We start from the raw sequence: 19,701 nt of genomic DNA on the forward strand, positions 1-19,701 counted from the left end.
TCATTTGTTACTTATGGCAAATCACTTAACTTTTGGGGATTTATGTTTTCTTATTGATAAAACAATTGGATAAGATGATTTCCAAGATTCCTTCCAAATTTTAAGTTCATTTATTCTATAATGTTAATATGGGGGATTAATTTTTTTTTGCTAGGGAATGATGTTTATTAAGCTCCCAAGTTCTTAGTTTATTGGGTTCTTAATCTTGGAATGCAAAATTGATGAGTAGCTACATACTGTACCCAGTCTCGATTAGCCATCAGAATACACGCTGTGTGTAAAAACGGTGAGTGATTTATCAGAGATGCTTTGCCTCTATTTAAGATGGTATTCAAAACAGAGAGGCTCTTGATAGCTGGTCAATGGTTACACTCAAAGAAGGAAATTAAATAGTAGTAAACATTTTTTTGGGGGTGTGATGGATTATAATAAATTAAAATTTTTTTACCCAGATGAAATTACTGAAGCCAAATCAGGGACTGCTACACCACAGAGATCGGGGTCAGTTAGCAACTATCGGTCTTGCCAAAGGAATGATTCGGATGCTGAGGCTCAAGGAAAATCCACAGAAGCTTCTCTTACCTCATCTGTGACCTCACTCGACTCTTCTCCTGTTGACTTAACTCCAAGACCTGGAAGTCACACAATAGAATTTTTTGAGATGTGTGCAAATCTAATTAAAATTCTTGCACAGTAAACCTAAAACTTTGCTTATTTCTTTGATAGCAATAAGCATGCATAATAAATCATAGCCAAATGCTTCCATTTATAATAAAGTTATGCATAATTATAACTGAGGTTTGGCCTTTTGGAATGCATTTTGCACAGGGATTGGAACATGATTAATAGTTAAAAGCCTAATGTGCAAAAATGAATTAAGATAATTTTGTTGTTCATTGTTCAGTAGGCATATAGCATAATATAACACACAAGAATATAGGTCTCAGGCTCACTTGATTTTTGGCTGTTTTATATTTTAGTATACACAGGGCTTTGTAGAATATTAATTTACCATAAAGGCCTTCTATATTATTACATGTTGATGTGTTATATATTCGTTTCATAAATTTATTCAATAAATATTTGCCTAGACTCCCCAGAGAACTTTATGGGTGATTTTGTTTTCTGGGCTCTTTAACTTTTTAAATAGCAAGTATCTTCCAACAGTAGAGGCAGTCTGGATGACTCTTCCATGTCCCTCTCTTAATATTCTATAGTATAAGTCACATCAAAGATAGGAGACGTGAAAATTTTTTCTTTAGCTTGGTCAAGTCCAAAAACACACAGAACTAATATATTCAGATACTCTAGGCACTAAGTTTAATTTTAATTTGTCCCACTTTATTCTGTACATAAATTGCTCTTTTTGTCACAAGAGCTGAGTTGCATATACTGTAAATAAATCATGTTTTTGCCAATCTCACAAATTCCTCTGCTTCTCATGTCAGTCAGTATTGAATGTGTGCAAACATTTCTTGTCATTTGATTATGTATATTCTAAATTGATTCAGTGCACAAAAAGAATATCTCTTACTGTTTAAATGTTCAGATATACTTTTTATCCCATATTTTACTATAAACGTTTTTAACAACAGGAAATTTGAAAGGCTATAGGGTGTATACATGTGTATCTACAACTTGGATTTAATACTTACTAACATTTTGCCATATTTGCTTTGTATCTATATGTATATATAGATAGATATGTGTATATCTGCTTTGTTTCCCTGAATCATTTGGATGTTGTAGATATACTTATCACCCCTCAACTCTTTAGACATGTCCTAAAAATAATGACATTTCCCTTAAAAAAACAATTCTATTATAAAATTAGTAATTCCCTAATGTCATCTAATCATGCATATTTAGATTTCCCCAGTTTCCTCCAAATTTCTTTTATAGCTGGTTATTTCAAACCAGATCCAATTAGTTTTGGTTATGTCTCCTTAGTCAGGTATGACATTATTATTTTAATAAAATATGGAACAAATTGGTTAATTCTTCTAAATGGTCACAATTGTTTTGGATTTCAATTACTTCTTAAAAAGTAACATTATAGGAACTTCCTAAAGATGCTCCATCTTCCTAAGATATCTGATTTACATTATCTTCCTCTCAGTAATAGTATTACATAATAGGTGTAAATGAAGATTTAAAGTCACCTCAGATAAAACTGGTATCATGTATATGCTAATAAGTATTACCCATATTTGCCTTATACTATTTTAACTTCAAGAAATTGATTTTTTTTGTATTAATCATTTCTTCCATTGCAATAGAGCTACTTTTCTCTTTTAAGGCTTAAATTTAGGGTTATTTTTGGCAAATACAGTGAGCACCTGTATAATCAGACAATAATGTATTCAAATGTCATGATAGCTTGCATAATTACTGTAGTTATAGATTTGGCTCCAGCACTGAATTCAAAAGAAAAATCTTGGCTTCTTTTTGTCCAGGGATTGTTCTGTTCATTAAGATTCTCAAAGCTGTATAAAATAATAGGAGTACCATTTAAATATAAGTTCACAACTGTATTTGTAACTTGTATGTGGCCCTCTGTTTTGAAGATAACTGATTTTACATAGGTTCTCTAAGTGCACCATTATTCCTGATGTTAAGAACAGAAGACTGTATTTTTAAAATTACAAATTTGTATATAGAACTAAGACATTGTTATAATGTCTTTATAAGCTGTTGTGGGGAAGGTGGGGGATGAAAAGAGGAACCAATTAAATAGGACCTTCTAAAAATTGTTAATTTTGTAAACTTTGCTTCTTTTTAAGTTATTATGAGTCTTTTTAGTTACTGAGTTTTATTTTGAAGATATTTAAATATTGCACTTGTACACATAGTATGATAAATGCACAGACTATTGCAGTAAATTCTTTTTTAAGCTGGGATATTTGAAATGACAACTTTTGGTTGAGTATGTCACGGTTGCATCAGACTTTTCAAAATTTTATGTAGTCTGCAAATTCTTCCCAATGGAAGATGTAAGCGAGTCAATGCAAATGATTTTTAATCTTTTTTTATTATCTTTTCAGCAATTTATATTTTTTGTGATTTTATGCAACCATATTTTTACTTTGTCTTGACAACTGAAAGACGTATAAGGTTTTTGCCAGAAATGTACTGTATACATAGTTTTAAATATAACAGATTTTACTGATATGTAAAAATTTTGCCATTAAAATAAATGATTTCTCATCGAGAGGAACTTTTCTACCAGGTTGGGGGATATGGGAGCTTAATATATCTAATTTAAAAATAATTTCACTGAAATAAACTCCATTGCTTTTACTTTGATTATATTTTCTCTTGAGATGCTTTTGTAGTTTTTTCAGAGTTTTAATGATTTTATACAAAAAAATCCAGCCCTCTCATATCCCTGCCCCCACCCTTTTTGACCTTGTAGTGATACTTTCACACTGAATTAATCCTTGGTGCGATATGACTAGAGGTAGAACTCTATGCACCTATGTTATGACTGGCACATTTGGAATGAAAGAAATGTGTGTTGTTTAAATATTTTCTCCTTAATTCCTTCCATCTCCCCCACCCACAATAGAATTCTCAGTTTTATTTTGAGTTCTCCTGACCAGATGAATGAAATTCCGCATACAACATAACTGTAAATTGGTAGTAGGATAGAAATCAATCTTTGTGGTACAGTATTCTGAGATGTGTTCATGTTTGTTTTAAACAGTATATTTAAGTATAAAATTTTAAATACTTCGATTTAGAAAATGGATAATAAAAACATTTTTCATCTGTTACAATGTGCTTAACTTTTTTAATCTCTGGGAAAACTAAATGCAAAACAAAGCATTGTTTATGGTTGACCATCTGTGCCACCTTCCTTTTCAAACAACATGCCTAAATATAAAATACAGTGCTTGAACAGATTTTAGCACTTAAATGTGATTTTTATCTCAACTAGTTTTGATTTCATCTAAAAATCAACCATCTGAACAAAACATTAAGATATATATGATAAAAGCCAAAGCAACTACCGTTTATCACTGGTTGATAACATTGGATTTGGTTAGAATTCCGTTAGTGTTAGAATTTAGTTTAGTATTAAATCTTGTATCCAATGTGGCATTGTTAGGCAGGGCTTGTGCTAGATTGTTGGCATTCTAAATCTTTAAAATAGCTTGATGATTTTAAGAAAGCACTACTAAAGACTATTAGGAACACCACATAAGGTTCTTTTAGGGAATTTACATAAATTACTCCAGGTATTTACCCTGACTGTACAACTTTACAAGAAGTTCTCTTGTTTGAAAATCAATATTGAGCTGTTCTATTTATTCTGGAAGACAATAAATGTTAACCATGATAAATTTAGAGGATTTCTGGCAATTAGGAAGAGGATCATGTGGTCTATAAACAGTGTAGTTAAATGTATTAAATGTATCAATAGGCGCATCAAGAACATAGACCAAAGTAAGTAGGGAAGTGATGGGTGGATGTAGCCTATACCAGAGTAAAGTGGATCAAGGTTAAGTTATTTGAGAGATTTAGGAAAGACCCCTAGAAAGGGGTACAGCTTCAAGCACCATTTGATTACTCTGCAAACTATATCCCCTCAGATGTCTACTATGAACCAAGCACTACAAATGTGACTAAGGCATAAATCCTGCTCTGAGTGTCTTGTTAGGGATACACACACACACACACGCACACACACACACACACACACACACACACTTTAAAGACGTGTAGAGGCATTTACAGAAAAGTGCACAAATCATAAATTTGACTCGATAAATACTCAGTTTTAGGTTTGTAGTGAACATGGCCATGTAAACCTCTACCCAGCTTAATAAACACTGCCACCACCTTCGTGGTGGTGATATACTATCACTGATGCCCTATTACAGAAGCAGCACAGAACAATCCTGGTACGAGGTGGGAAGGAGCTACACAAGAGTGAATGCCAGGAGTAGGGGTCAATGGGAGACCATCCGGGATGCTGGCTACTGGAATCACGCACTGATATTTTGAAAATACTAGTTCACTTATGCAGGTCTTAACAAATGTTGATGCATATAATCCAACAATGTAAATAAGAATTACATCTGATGTCACCACTGAGCTCAGAAAAGTATGGAAGTATTGGGAAGTGTCAAGATCATTATGGTAAATATGTTTTCCAAAATCCTAATTTTTGCTTTAATTCTTGAATTTTATCACTGGCAACACTATCAGTTGTTTTGAAGTAACAGGCTCCCTTTGTTCGTTTTTAAGACAAGCCTGTCAAATACTCAAGCCTGAATAACCAGTTAAATCTGTCATTCTAAGTGAAAGTTGTATTCCATGAAGAAATCATCTATTTCAGTTTATAATGCAATCTCACAAGTGCTTTTACCTGAAACATCATACTTCAGTGTACAGCAGAAGTACTTTATGAATACTTCCCTCATTTTGTCATACAGAGTATTACAAAGAAATGTACTGAAGGGTCATTTTAATAAAATCTTGAGTGCTTCATAAAGGACATTTTTGAGTGGCTGCATTTTTTTTATTTTTTATTTGAGTGGTGGCAAACAACACTATGACTATAAGTATAGTTTATTTTGCTTTGATTCGTGCTGAGGTGCCAGCTTTACCCACTGTTGTTTTCCACTATCAGTGCAAATGTCAACATTGTGAAAAATTCAGGCGAATGTTGCCTTTACATTAGTGTGAACATAGTTCTGACTTTGAAAGGATCTCAGCGACCCTCAGGGGTCTGAGGACCATCTTTGGAGAATCACTGGTTCACATCAGCGGTTCTCAATGGGGCAGCGGTGGCAGAACGATTTTTCATCGGGTACATTTGACAATGTCTGTAGACGTTTCTGGTTTCTGGTGGCCACAACTGGTGGAGGATGCTAATGGTATCTAGTGGGTAGAGACCAGCGGGTGCTGCTAAACGTCCTCCAAGGCGCAGGACAGCCCCTCTCCCTCCAACAAAGAATTATCCAGTTGGAAATGTTACAGAGCTGACGCAGAGAAAGCCTGGTCTACAAAAATGGCCTGCTTTGCACCAGATAGCTACAATGATAAATTAACCTTAATTTTTCAATTTCCTCAAGACTTTCCACTGTTAACTTTTCCCCACGTATTTTATTTTCAAGACTTGAACCACAGCGTTTTTTGCAGGCCACAACTCTCTCTTCGGAGTCGAACTTGTTTCTTTTTCCCACGGGAAGCCCACAGTTCGGCCATGGCCCTCCCTGATCTGCCCCCCTTAACACTTTTTCAGTGAGTTTTGCCTCTGTCCTGCCGGCCTTATCAGCTAGCGTATAAACTCCTTAAGGGAAAGGTCACATCTTAATGCTCTAAATTCCCCCCCTCCCCCATCGTGTTCCCCGCGCCTCGCCAGCTTTACCTGCTGACGGGATGGGTCCCACAGTTTGGCCCAGCCCGCGTCTCGCTGAGCGCACCTCAGCCCGCACAGCCGCATTTCGCGCTCCCTCACTGCGGGTGCCCGCGCACTCGACACTCTTGCCAGCTGCTAGTGGGCGCTCCAGGCCCGGATGGTCTAGACTACAACTCCCAGAAGGTAACGGGGTGGGGGCGGCCGCAGTGACTTCTGGGATTTGTGGTCCAGGGGAAGGGATTGGCAGATGTGAAATGCTGTAAGACTCGCTTCTTCCAAGCCCTTTTCTTAGGACGGTTCGGACGCTCCAGGTTGGTCCACACTGTATCTAGGGAGACCAGATACCAAAGGTAGACAGGTCGGAGGTCGGGCATGGTAATTTCCGCTTCCGGGGGACAAAGGGCAAGAGGAATGTAAACACGGGACCAGGAGAGTGGTTATCAGGTAACTGGGGCTCCCCAGACGGTGGTGGAAACGGGAGGACGAGCAGGAAAAGGAGGCGAGAGGGTCTTGTGGTTAAGGGAAGAAGGAGCTTCACAAGTTGGAGGTGAGACTCAACAGAGCTGTGGCAAAGCCGGGACAGTAGGTTTCTAGAGAGAGAGGAGCAAGGCTGGGGGTTGGGCCCTCCCTGGCAGCGGCGCCCTGGGCGGCTTTTGCGCTTTCTAGGCGGTCAGTGCGGCTTTGACCTTCCCTTTGCTGTGGGAGGGGCGGACCCGGGCTCGCTCGCCCCTCGGCGTGGACGGCGTCTGCGGCTGAGGGCGGGGCTCGTGCGCTCGCGGGCGACGGTAGGGCCGCTGTTAGGAACTTCGCACGCTTGTATTGTAGTCGGAGACGAAGGGAAGTCGCTAATGCGCTTTCTTGCGGTGACTTTTCCGGGTAAACCGTTTCTCGGATTCCTCACCTCCGAATCCATCCCTGTACCCAGAAGGATTCTGTTTTGATTCCCTGGTCGTGTTCATCCAGTGGTTTCTCGCCTGGGGCGCTGCATCCTCCGACGCTGGGAAGACCGGCGTTCCCTGCCTTGTGATGTCAGGCCGTCAACCCCAAGTGAGCGCCGACCATAGGGATCTTCTACCAGCCAAGGAGTTTAGAGTACAACGGCGTTGTTTAGACTTTTCGTGGCATTCATTAACTATAATTCTGCATTAATTAAACGGATTGGTGTTGTTTTATAAGTTTAACATGCAACCCATGGGATTATGATTTACCCATATGATTTTTTTTTTTATCCTAGTGAAAAATGTAAAGCTTAGGAAGTTGGCGCCTTGTGCATCTAACTACAGATTCAAGAACATTTTCTGTATGAGAAGTTTTAGTTTAATGTTCAACTAGCCGTAGAGGAACAATAAATTCGTACTATTTAAGACACCCGAGTCAACTCGGAGTGTTCCATTTTCGAAGGCAGAAACTGTGTTGCAATTGTTACAGGACTCACTCTCCTTTAAAGCCTGACTAATTTTTTATTCTTCAAAATTTATACCCTCCAACTGAGCCTCAAGCGTTTCTTCTCTGACATTATAGCATCCTTTGTTTACTCTTTTACAGCACTTACCCTGTATTGTAATTGACTATAATCTTGCGGTCTTTAGACAATTTTGAAGAAAACATAAAACTGTATTAATGGCCTTGGTAACAGAGTCATGCTTTTTAACCTCAGTGGGCCCTTGGTACTGTTTGGCATCTTTACTCATCCCTTATTGTTGCTTTTCCTGTTCTCCACCGTGACTATTTCAGTTCTTTTCTGTTTTTCTCATGTCTGAGATCCATTTCTTTTCCCTTGACGTGGAGCAGATGGCTAGCCTCCTATTTCTTTGAGAAATGTGAAGCTGGGGGTATGAAATCCATCATTTTCTTTTCCTTCTACCTCGGAACTTGCCTATACTTTTCATTCAATGATTAGCTTTTGTCTGAGAGGAATGGTATTCTTGTCCCTCTCTTCAAGGCTAAACTTGTCAATTGCTAGTGGGCATCAGGACTTTATACTCCTACAGCCTCATTCTGTCTTGACCTTCACAGCCTCTGATCTCTAGAAAATCTTAAAGGATTTGTGGAGGAGAATGACAGACAAACCTGAGGCATCAAGACGTGTGGCTTTTTCATACGTGGTTGAGGACTACCATCTGTGGCCATACCTGTTTTCAACATTTATAACAGTGGTTTGGGTTGGAGGATGGAGGATGGTAATGGGAATCTGAATGACCTGTTTTTAAAAATTACATGTGGGTCTGTTTGCCTTTTTCTTTCCTCTTCATCCTGACACCTCCTCCCAATAATCTATACATCTGACCAATGAGTTATAATGTAATTTGCCTTTAATAAACACACTATGTATCCATCTGTATTAATAAGGTTCCAACCCATTAATAGGTGATGATTTTTGATGATTATTGCCTAGGTTCCACTGTTTAATTAGGGGTTAAAAATGGTAATATTTTGATTCCTGCTATTCCTTCTTCCCCTAATTGGAATACCATGTCTCCCCCCAAAATAAGACCAGGTCTTATATTAATTTTTGCTCCAAAAGATGCATTAGGGCTTCTGATCAGGGGATGTCATCCTGAAAAATCATGCTAGGGCTTATTTTCCGGTTAGGTCTTATTTTCGGGGGAAAACAGTACTTGCATAAAGGGCCAAGTTTGAAAGTTAAAGCTGTTTCTTTGTCATTTTCCAGAATGGCTTCCTTTGGATGGAAGAGGAAGATTGGTGAAAAGGTCTCAAAGCTCACTTCCCAGCAGTTTGAAGCTGAAGCTGCTGATGAAAAGGATGTAGCTGAGAATGATGAAGGGAACTGGCTCCATGCCATTAAACGTAGGAAAGAAATTCTCCTTGAAGACTGTGCTGAGAAAAGTAAACAACTGAAGGATGAAGGAGCCAGTATGGCTGAAAATAAAAGGTATGTTTTTAGAGTTTTCTTATAGAGAACAGTGTACATTTTCTGACTTGCTGTCAGTAATGGGATGGAGAGTTACAAATTCTATAAATTCATGTTTTAAAAATCTGGTCTAGGTGCTAAATTAATCAAAGAAATAAGAAGTTTTAAAGTCACCTTTTAATATTCCCATAGAATCTCAAAGTGTAAAAGTGTCTTCAAGATGCTTATAATGTCTCTGCTTTGCCATCCTTTTTGTTCTATGTAAAGTGGAATAACTGTTAAGTAAAATGTAATCAACTTATTGGTTGGTAGGAGATGGTCTAATTTCTGGAAACTTTCTCCTTGTGATATTATGTATCAGATAAATTAGATGTTTCCTGAACAGCTTTGATGATGTGTACACACACACACACACACACACACACACACACACCCAAAACATATATACACATTTTAAGAAAGGAAAAAACTATTAAAATTGTAATACTCAAAATATACCAATAATAAAAGATAAAGAAAAGTCACATTTGACTTCTGCAGTTACAAGAGATGCTCAAAGTGGTTACCATCAGCATCCAGACACTTCTGATTAGGGCGAATTACTGCTTGAGCAACATTGACCAAAGTGTCCACTTGTACACATTTTTTTTTTGGCACCCTCGGTGTGTGTGTGTGTGTTTTAAATAGGTGTTCAGTTATTTTTTTCTATTGACTTGTTATATACTTTAGAAGTATGGTTTGGTGCACAGGAATTTGATAATAGCTTCATTTATTCTTGGCCATTGCTCAGCTAAGCTCTTATACTTACATGCACCCTTTTTTCTTTTTTACTTTGCTCTTTTTTCCTGTTTTTCTTATTCCTTTTCTTTCTTCCTCTGCTTAGCTCTTTCAGTGGGACCAAAAACTATTCTTCCACAAATCTGTGTGAAAAGGACAAATTGTTTAGTAGATTGTGTAGAGAAAGCTGCAATTCTGTATGGAGGAAAATAAAATGATCTGTATCTAATACCACATACAAAAATGGTCTCTAGAAGGATCAAAAATCTCAATGTGAAAGATATAACTACACAGTTAATGAAAGAAAAATAGAAGGGTATCTTTATAACCTAGAGGTGGAGAAGGACATTTTTATTTTTAAAAATTTCAAATCTATATTAAAGTTGAAAGAATTGCCCATATTCCCTCTATGTGGACTCAGAATTCTCCCCCCCTTCTTCCGCCTCCCCCCCGCTCCCAATTGCAGTACAAGCCGTTGTTTCTCATTCTAGTTGTGTAGGACACAGCTCTCTGGCCCATGCTGGAATTATGAGCCTTGCGTTCCACCCAGCTGAGGCAGTCAGTCGCCGGTGGTCGCCGGTGGTCGGTTGGCCACTCACAGCAACTCATGGCAGCTCCCGCCAATCTCCGGCTGCTCAGGGCAGCCCAGCTCCTGGGAGAGCTGTTGTTCACAATCTTAGCTGTAGAGGGCACAGCTCATTGGCCCACGTGGGAATTGAACCCGCGACCTTGACTTTAGGAGTAATGCTCTCCAACCACCTGAGCCACCGGGCCGATCGAAAAATTTATTTTTTACTGTTTTTATTATTTTTATTATTAGTTTTAAGTTACAAAACAATGTAATAGACATTTCATTTTTCATAAAGTGATAAACCCCCACCCCCAATCTGTTGTCCCTCTGATATATATATCTATTACAATTCCATTGACTCTATTCTCTATGCTATACTCCATCTCCTGTGCCTATATATGTTAAATTGTAGTTGACATACAATATTATTCAGCTTCAGGTGTACAGTGCAGTGGTCAAGCATCAACACCATCCATGAAGTGGTCTCCCTAATAAGACGTGACCATCTGACAGCCTACAAAATCTTTACAGCATTATTGATTATATTCCCCAAACTGTCTTTCATTTCCCCTTGGCAATATTGTAGTTACCAATTTATGCTGTCTAATCCCTTCCCTTTCTCCCTCATCCCCACCCCTCTCCTATCTAGCAACCATCATTTTTTCCTCTATATCTCTGAGACTATTTCTGTTTACTTTGCCCATTTATTCAGTTCTTTAGATTCCACATATAAGTGAGATCATATGGTATTTGTCTTTCTCCAACTGACTTATTTCACTCAGCATAATGTTCTTTAGGTCCACCCATATTGTTGCAAATGGTAAGATTTCATTCTTCTTTATAGCTGAGTGATACTCTATTGTATAAATGTACCACAGTCTTTTAATCCAGTCATCTACTGATGCGCATTTCAGTTGTTTCCAAGTCTTAGCTATTGTAAATAGCTCTGCAGTAAACATAGGGGTACATATATTTTTTTGAATTAGGATCTTGGATTTCTCTGGATAGATACCTAAGAGTGGAATTGCTGGGTCATAAGGTAATTCCATTTCTAGTTTTTTGAGATACCACATACTGATTTCCAAAGTGGCTGTACCAATCTGCAATCTCATCAACAGTGTACCAGTGTTCCCTTTTCTCCACAGTCTTTCTGACCAGAGTGAGGTGGTATCTCATTGTGGTTTTTATTTGCATTTCTCTAATGATTAGTGAGGTTGAGCATATGTCTGTTGGCCATCTGTATGTCCTCTGTAGAGAAATGTCTCTACATGTCCTCAGCCCATTTTTTTTTTTAAATTGGGTTGTTTGTTTTTTTGGTGTTGAGTTGAATGAGTGTTTTATAAATTTTGGATGTTAACCCCTTATCATATGTATCATTGACAAATATCTTCTCCCATTCAGTAGGCTGCCTTTTTGTTTTATTAATGGTTTCCTTTGCTGTGAAAAAACTGTTTGATGTAATCCCATATGTTTATTTTTTCTTTTACTTTGCTTGCCCGAGGGGATATATCAGTAAAAATATTAACTCAGGGTAATGTCTGCAAATTTACTCCTTATATTTTCTTCTAGGAGTTTTATGGTTTCGGGTCTTACATTTAAGTCTTTAATCCATTTTGAATTTGTTCTTGTATATGGCATAAGGAGATGGTCCAGTTTCATTTTTTTCCATGTGTCAGTCCAGTTTTCCCAGCACCATTTATTAAATAGACTGTCTTTACCCCAATGCTTGCTTCTATTGTCATAGATTAAATGACCGTATATGAATGGATTTATTTCTGGGCTCTATTCTGTTCCATTGATCTATGTGTCTGTTTTTATGCCACTACCATGCTGTTGATTACTATAGCCTTGTAGTATGATTTGATGTCCAGTAGCGTGATATCTCCCACTTTGTTATTACTTCTCAAGATTTGCTGTGGCTATTCAGGGTCTTTTATGGTTCCATGTAAATTTTAGGATTATATGTTCTATTTCTGAGGAAAATATCATTGGTAGTTTGATAGGAATTACTTTGAATCTACATATTGCCTTAGGTAGTATTCACGTTTTAACTATGTTTATTCTTCCTGTTCATGAATATGGTATGTGTTTCCATTTATTTGTATCTTCTTTGATTTCTCTCTTCAGTGTCTTATAATTTTCTGAGTACAGGTCTTTTACTTCTTTGATTAAATTTATTCCTAGATATTTTATTGTTTTTGAAGCAATTGTAAATGGGACAAAAATTCTTTATTTATCTCTTTCTACAGACACATACACACATAATAGTATATTTATAATTTTTTTGCTGATCTATTTGAAAGTAAGTTGCAGATATTACGACACTTGTCCCCGAATTTAGCATGCTTCTCCTAAGAATAAGGGTATTTTCTTACCAAACACAATAACTATCAAATCTATGAAAATGAACAATTTTGTAATCTAGTGTCAAGTCCACATTTACTTTTCTCCAATTTTCACTTTTTGTATAGTTTTTTTTTAAAGCAATCAAGCAAACAGACCAAACAACAAAGATCCAAAGTCCACACATTGCATTTGATTATTTCTCTTTAGTGTCTACTTGGACCCACTACTTTTATCCCCCATGACATTGACTTTTTGAAGCATTCAGACTAATTTTCTATTTGATTGTTTCTTTAATTTTTCTTCTATCTCATGTATTTCTTGTAAACTGACAGTTAAGTGTTGAGATCTGATTTAAATTCTTATTGAACATTTTGGGCAAGAGTACTTTATGAAGTAATGCTTGTGCTTTATGTTGCATCATATTGGGAGGTAAATGACATCAGGTTGTAATTAGTGCAGCCATTGGAAAGACATGCATATGTCAGTCTGTTTGCAATATATAATGTTTACTGAAAAACTTTTATAAAAATCTTAGAAACATTTATCTTTGGTGAAGGAAATATATTAAGAAAATTGTACTTGACAACATGAGGACTGTTGATTTATTTGCACTAAATATACGATTTTTAGAAGACATTTGTATGGTCAGCAGGAATAGTATGTAAATAGGTTATTGGTTAGGACAGAATACTTTTCATATCATCCAGAGATCAAAAATTAGGCCTGTGTACTTTTGACTGGTATCTTCCAGGTGATATTGAAGAGTCTGAGAAATTAAAAGAAATAGTGCTGAAAAAGTACATCTTTTTTTTTTCTTAATTGGTAAAGGTGGTTAGAAGATTTCTTGTATTTTAATTTTTTTTTTTTTTTTTTAGATTTTATTGGGGAAGGGGAACAGGACTTTATTGGGGAACAGTGTGTACATTGAGGACTTTTTTTTTTTCCAAGTCCAGTTGTTGTCATTTCAATCTTAGTTGTGGAGGGTGCCATTCAGCTTCACGTTGTTGTCCTTTCAGTCTTATTTGTGAAGGGCGCAGCTCAGCTTTAGGTCTAGTTGCCATTACTAGTTGCAGGGGGGCGCAGCCCACCATCCCTTGTGGGAGTCGAACCAGCAACCTTGTGGTTGAGAGGACACAATCCAACCAACTGAGCCATCTGGGAGCTCAGCGGCAGCTCAGCTCAAGGTGCCGTGTTCAATCTTAGTTGCAGGGGGCGCTGCCTACCATCCCTTGCTGTACTCGAGGAATTGAACTGACAACCTTGTGGTTGAGAGCCCACTGGCCCATGTGGGAATTGAACCGGCAGCCTTCGGAGTTAGGAGCATGGAGCTCTAACTGCCTGAGCCATCGGGCCGGCCCTAGATTTCTTGTTAATCATTTTTGTCATAAATAAGTCAAAGTTGAAAAACCAACATTTTAGTTTTTACGTCTATTTTAATTTTGATTCTGGGTATAATCTGTTTTTAACATATTATACAAATATAATACATATATATACATATACATATTATAAAAATAACATACATTTAATATATTTAAAATGTTTAATATATTTTAAAAAATGATGCGTAAGCTATAATATATCAGCACCTCAAATTGGGACTGAAGGGTAGAAAATAAATAACATCAATGATAATTGACAGTTTAACAGCCTAATGTTAGATCGTGAATTTTCATTTGTGGTATTTTAGGCACAAAAGATTTTTCTCTTGTAGAACTTGGTGAGATTGACAATTTTTGTCTTAGAAGAAAAACCAACTATAAAAATTTCCACATTCATGAAATCACTTTCAGAACATCACTAAAATATCTTTAGAAATTCCTGTAAATGCTTGTTAAAAGATCGTTAACTTTGTTGTTTTTGCCTTTTTCTCTAGACCACACTAGTGTGTGGAAGGGAAGAGGTATTTAATGATTGCTAAGGGATTCCCTCTGAATTTCCTATGATAGTTGACGGACATCAACTTTGTAGATAAACAAAATAACTTGTTTTTTTGCCTGCACGTCAAGACTGAGTCATTTCACTAAAATCAGCTGGGTTAGATGTTTTATTCTAAATGGAGAACATTGTGAGATGATTTTTTTGTTTTTTTGCTTGTTAGCATTTGTTTTAGAGTAATGTACGACTTTAGGAAATAACTGAACCAAATTAAAGAAATCTAGTGGAATTGAGTAGTTTGACAACTCTATGCCTCCCCAAATTGAAATAATAGTTTAAAATATCTAAGACAATATTAAACTTGATTGAAAATAATATGAATAGTAGAAAATAATATAAGGAGAAATAGTGGAGTTAAATAAATTTAAAAAAAAAGAAACTCAATCCCTGTCTTCCAAATCAACTTCATCTTAAATCATTCTCATTTACACAGTTTAGTCACCCTAGCCTTCCTTGTGTTTTTGAATATAGTTCTTTTTTTTTAATACAGTTCTTATACCACTTCACCTTATAACTTCCTGTATGAAAAGCTTTATCTTCTGCTTTCTGATGTCTGTCTTCTTCTTCTTCTTCATATCTCTTGTCACATGTCATATTCTGAGCAAGCCACTCTTGACTACCCAGTCTGAAGTACCACCCATCTCCCTCTTTCTCCATCATATCAGCCTTTTAAATTTTCTTTTAGCATTTCTTCCTTTTTGAAATGACCTTACACACTTATTTAATTTTTCTGTTTATGTATTATTTGTCTGTATTCTGTAGAAATGTAAGCTTCAGGACAGTAGGGGTTTTGTCTGACTTTTGTACTGTATCTTCAGCTCTTAGAACAATTTGTGGCACCTTTTAGGCTCTCAATACATATTTATTGAATATAAAGCTGCTATTTTTGCTGTTTTTTTGTGGATTAACTACCATTTATTGCATTGTATCTATGGGAGTATATATTTTTAAACTCCAAATTAGAGCACAGTATTCTGAGAATATATTTTATATTACATCCCAACCACAAAGGACCTTTGGGAATAGAATTTTCCTACCCTGGTTCTGAATGAAAATATGGCATTTGAGAATAATCGTTTTTATCTAGGTCTTATTCTTTCCTCATAACCCATACTTCTTCCCCTCATCTTCCAAGTTGTTTTGTATGCAAAAGGCTTTTACGTATACAACAGGAAAATAGCAGGTTTTACAGTACAGTGTGTTAAGGGCTTGGGCCTTAGTGCCAGATGGCCTTGTTCCTTAAATAGCTCTGCCATTTACTAGCTTTGTAATATTAGGCAAGTTATTCAGCCTTTCTGTATTTAGGTTTCCTCTTCTGCAAAAAATTCCTACCTCTTATGCTGTTGTGATGATGAAATGAACTTATATATATGTAAAGTACTTAATATGGTACCTGCCAAATAATAAGTACTCAATAAATATTAGCTGTTATTGTTACTATTATATATTATAATATTGTCAGTTTTTCTGTATCCTTTATTAGTGACATAATTCCTCACTGGCAATGTTGTTTGCTTTATGGGGTTCTTGTGAGGCTGAAATCTAATGATGGATACAAAAATAATTTAAAAATAAGGTGTGGACTTCAACCTGCAGCCATGAGATAGTATCAAGAACTTGACTTGGACAGCCCCACACAACTAGAAAATTGGACAAGATATGAAACAACTGTTTTTAAACATTGGATAATAGCATAGGCCTCTGATCTTTGAGGGAAGGGACACACATGAGGTGATCACTGTGATCCCCTTACTTTCTATCTGAAGGCAGCTTCCAGACTATATAAGCCCATGGATGGGGAAACCAGATAGACCAACTTTCTGAGTTGAGGAGATAAAAGTCGGATTTTGGAGAGCTAAGGCAGCTAGAAGTTGTAGAATAGAGTGCCAGAGAAGAGGGAGCTACGTAGAGAAAGAGCTGCAGCAGGCTGTATGAGGTCCCCTTGAGGATTTGTTGAACATTAGCCCATGCAATTGTGGGGAAAATTCCACAAGTCCAGGTAAAAAGACTGGGGAGTTGTAAGCTGACCATTCCCAGAATTCATGTAGACCAGCGAGACAGATGTTCAAGCTTCAACCACCCAGAGTGGAAAATCTTTGGTGGTCACCAGAGACATTAACTGGAGTCCCCATGAAGTCTACTGTGCCTTAGTGGAATGACTGCACTATCTAGGCTACTCTAGACCTGTCCTAGCAGAGCTAAAAACCGGTTTTGAAGGGTTCAAGCTGATACACAGGTTATTAATTACATGTCTGAACAGAGCCAAAAATGTTCACAGTCAAAAGCATAACATTGGCAGTATCCAGCATCCAATAAAAAAAATTACTGGACATGCCAAGGAAGAGAAAATTGTGACCCATAACAGGAGAAAAATCAGTCAATAGAAATAGATTGAGAAATGACGTAGATGATAGAAGTAGTAGACAAAGAGGTAAAAATGGTAATAACTGTGTTCAAATATTTAAAAGGTAACATGAACCTAACCAGGAGTGAAATGAAAGATGAAAACAAATGGAACACCTAGAGGTGAAAAATACACTTTTTAAAAATAAAAAAAAATACACCAATGGGATAAATATGTCAATTGAGTCCTTCAAGAAGCAGATGCCAAGACCAAATTAAATAAACATCATGCAAAGAGTTTATTAGTGGAAGCACCTGTATGTGAGAAAATGGTAAGGGACCTGGGTACTGTGGGAGAGCTGTCAGTGTACAATGTTTGATCCCAAGGGAAGCAGAGAAGGAAGATTGGGTAGAATTATCACGGGCTATTGGACTGTTGGGTAATCTTTACGTCAGAGTCATCTGTCAGGCCCATGCCCTGTAAGAATGGAACTGTCTTAGTATCCCTACTGCTCTCAGTCACTGCAGGGAACAGCCATGGGGAAACTCCAACTTCCGGAAAACGTGGCTGTGGATTTAAGAGTACAGCAGCTGAGGTGGAGGTCCACTTGAGATAATGGAGTGGCATCTAGAAAGGTCTGAGAGAAAATCAAACTGTCAACTTAGAGGTCCATATACCACATAAATGTACTTAAAAAATAAGGCAACGTAACTTTACCATACAAACCAAAGCTGAGATAACTCATTGCTAGTAGGCCTACACTTCAGGAAATATTAAAAGAAGTTCTTTATGTGGGAGAAAATTATACCTGATGGAAATTTGTATCAAAATAGAAGAACGAAGGGTGCTGGAAATTGTAAACATATGGGTCTGAAGACTAATGTTGCGTTTTAAAGCTTTAATGTTCTTTTACAAGAAAATTGATTTGGGCAATGCTGTGAACCCCTCTGTGAGAAGCTGAGGTCATCATCAGATCTGCAATATTTAAAGTGGGTAGAAAACTGTTTCAGCAATGCAGACAATTACACATGTTGTAGGCGATGGTGCTGTTGGTAAAACATGTCTCCTGATATCCTATAAAACAAACACATTTCCCTCTGTGTGTGTGTTCCAGTTGTTTTTGACAACTATGCAGTCACACTTATGATTGGTGGAGAGCCATATACTCTTGGACTTTTTGGTACTACCGGGTAAGAGGATTACGACAGATTACAACCTCGGAGTTGCCCACAAACAGATATATTTCTAGTCTGTTCTTCAGTGGTCTCTCCTTCTGCATTTGAAAGTGTGAAAGAAAAGTGAGTACCTGAGATAACTCAGCACTGTCCATAGATTCCTTTCTTGCTTGTTGGGACCCATATTGATCTCAGAGATGACCCGTCTACTATTGAGAAACTTGCCAAGAACCAACAGCCTATCACTCCAGAGACTGCTGGAAAGCTGGCCGGTGAACAAAGTATGTGGAGTGTCTAGTATGTGGAGTGTTCCGCACTCACACGCAAAGGCCTAAGGAATGTATTTGACGAAGCAGTATTGGCTGCCCTGGAGAACCAAAGAACTGCAGGTGTGTGATGCCGTGAACATCTCTCCAGAGCCCTTTCCACACAGCTCGTGTCAGTATCATACTAAAAGCAATGCTTAAGTCAAACTAAAGATTAAAAATTAAAATTCATTTTTGCAATAATGACAAATGCCCTGCACCTACCCACATGCACTTGTGTGGGACAAGGCCCAGAGGTATGACCCCTTTCCCTCTCTCCATACTAGTTAATTTTGAGTACTTGTGTATTGTCAGAAAAGTGGTCAGTACTAGTTTTTGTTTTGTTGAAAATTTGTTTGTTCGAAAGTAAGGCATGCTTGTGATGACTAGTAACAGACTAACACAGGTTATTGAAGCTGCTACCAGGTTCCACTCCAGAGAGTAACCTCGGACATTTAGGTTTTCTGTTTTTCTTTTTTTGGTGGGGGGGAGTGTGTGTGGGGTTTGTTTTTATTCAGTCATTATTTAAAAAATTCAGTAAGCATTAGACAGCCCTTAAGGGGAGGAGGATAGAGTGATTCCACATTCCACTTCCTAGATCTAGTTTAGAAAACATGCTCTCCACTAGGTGCTCTTAGGAAGGAGGAAAATAAATGCCTCATTTAATAATATACTTCTTTTTAAAAGAGGAAGGGAGTAAGTACAAATTGGTAGTTAGAAAATAGTCATGGGGATATAAAGTAAAGCGTAGGGTATATAGTCAATAATATGGTAATAACTGTGTGTAGTGTCAGATGAGTATTAGACTAGACGGGGACTACTTCTTTTTTTTTTAATTTATTGGGATGACAATGGTTAGTAAAATTGCATAGGTTTCAAATGTACATTTCTATAATACGTCATCTACATGTTACATTGTGTGTTCACCACCCAGAGTCAGTTCTCCTTCCATCATCATATATTGGGGATGACTTCTTAAATTATATAAACATCTAACCACTAT

The 19,701-nt window shown here is 37.2% G+C and overlaps 3 protein-coding genes and 1 pseudogene across 8 annotated transcripts in view; 3 read left to right on the forward strand and 1 right to left on the reverse strand.

The window, feature by feature from the left end:
* PRKAA1 (protein kinase AMP-activated catalytic subunit alpha 1) overlaps window positions 1–3,779 on the forward strand; it is a gene marked incomplete at its 5' end in the record, with an annotated part of 29,000 nt that extends 25,221 nt beyond the window's left edge. For both annotated transcript variants that reach the window (XM_081053238.1, XM_081053239.1), the window contains one exon: window positions 453–3,779. In XM_081053238.1, coding sequence (XP_080909364.1) covers window positions 453–697 — 245 coding nt within the window. In that variant the 3' untranslated portion in view covers window positions 698–3,779. The remainder of the gene's footprint in view (window positions 1–452) is intronic.
* LOC308499597 (histone H2A.Z-like) overlaps window positions 1–6,510 on the reverse strand; it is a 28,301-nt gene extending 21,791 nt beyond the window's left edge. The window contains exons 1-2 of one of the 2 annotated variants that reach the window (XR_013993613.1): window positions 6,380–6,510; window positions 583–632 (exon numbers count right to left, since the gene is read on the reverse strand). The gene's annotated coding sequence lies outside the window, so the exon portion shown is untranslated. Of the gene's footprint in view, window positions 1–582; window positions 633–6,379 lie in introns of those variants that run through there. The other variant, XM_081053240.1, reaches the window with a different exon arrangement.
* An 88-nt stretch (window positions 6,511–6,598) lies between these two features.
* Window positions 6,599–19,701, forward strand: part of TTC33 (tetratricopeptide repeat domain 33) — a 41,419-nt gene continuing 28,316 nt past the window's right edge. The window contains exons 1-2 of one of the 3 annotated variants that reach the window (XM_081053243.1): window positions 6,599–6,681; window positions 9,042–9,263. In XM_081053243.1, coding sequence (XP_080909369.1) covers window positions 9,043–9,263 — 221 coding nt within the window. In that variant the 5' untranslated portion in view covers window positions 6,599–6,681; window position 9,042. Of the gene's footprint in view, window positions 6,918–9,041; window positions 9,264–19,701 lie in introns of all 3 variants that reach the window. The other 2 variants (XM_081053241.1, XM_081053242.1) reach the window with 2 other exon arrangements.
* Window positions 18,231–18,870, forward strand: LOC308499600 (cell division control protein 42 homolog; annotated as a pseudogene). The gene has a single exon. The product of its transcript is annotated as a cell division control protein 42 homolog (transcript).

This window comes from Rhinolophus hipposideros (genome assembly GCF_964194185.1).
Source record: "Rhinolophus hipposideros genome assembly, chromosome: 7".
Taxonomy (NCBI): Eukaryota; Metazoa; Chordata; class Mammalia; order Chiroptera; family Rhinolophidae; genus Rhinolophus; species Rhinolophus hipposideros.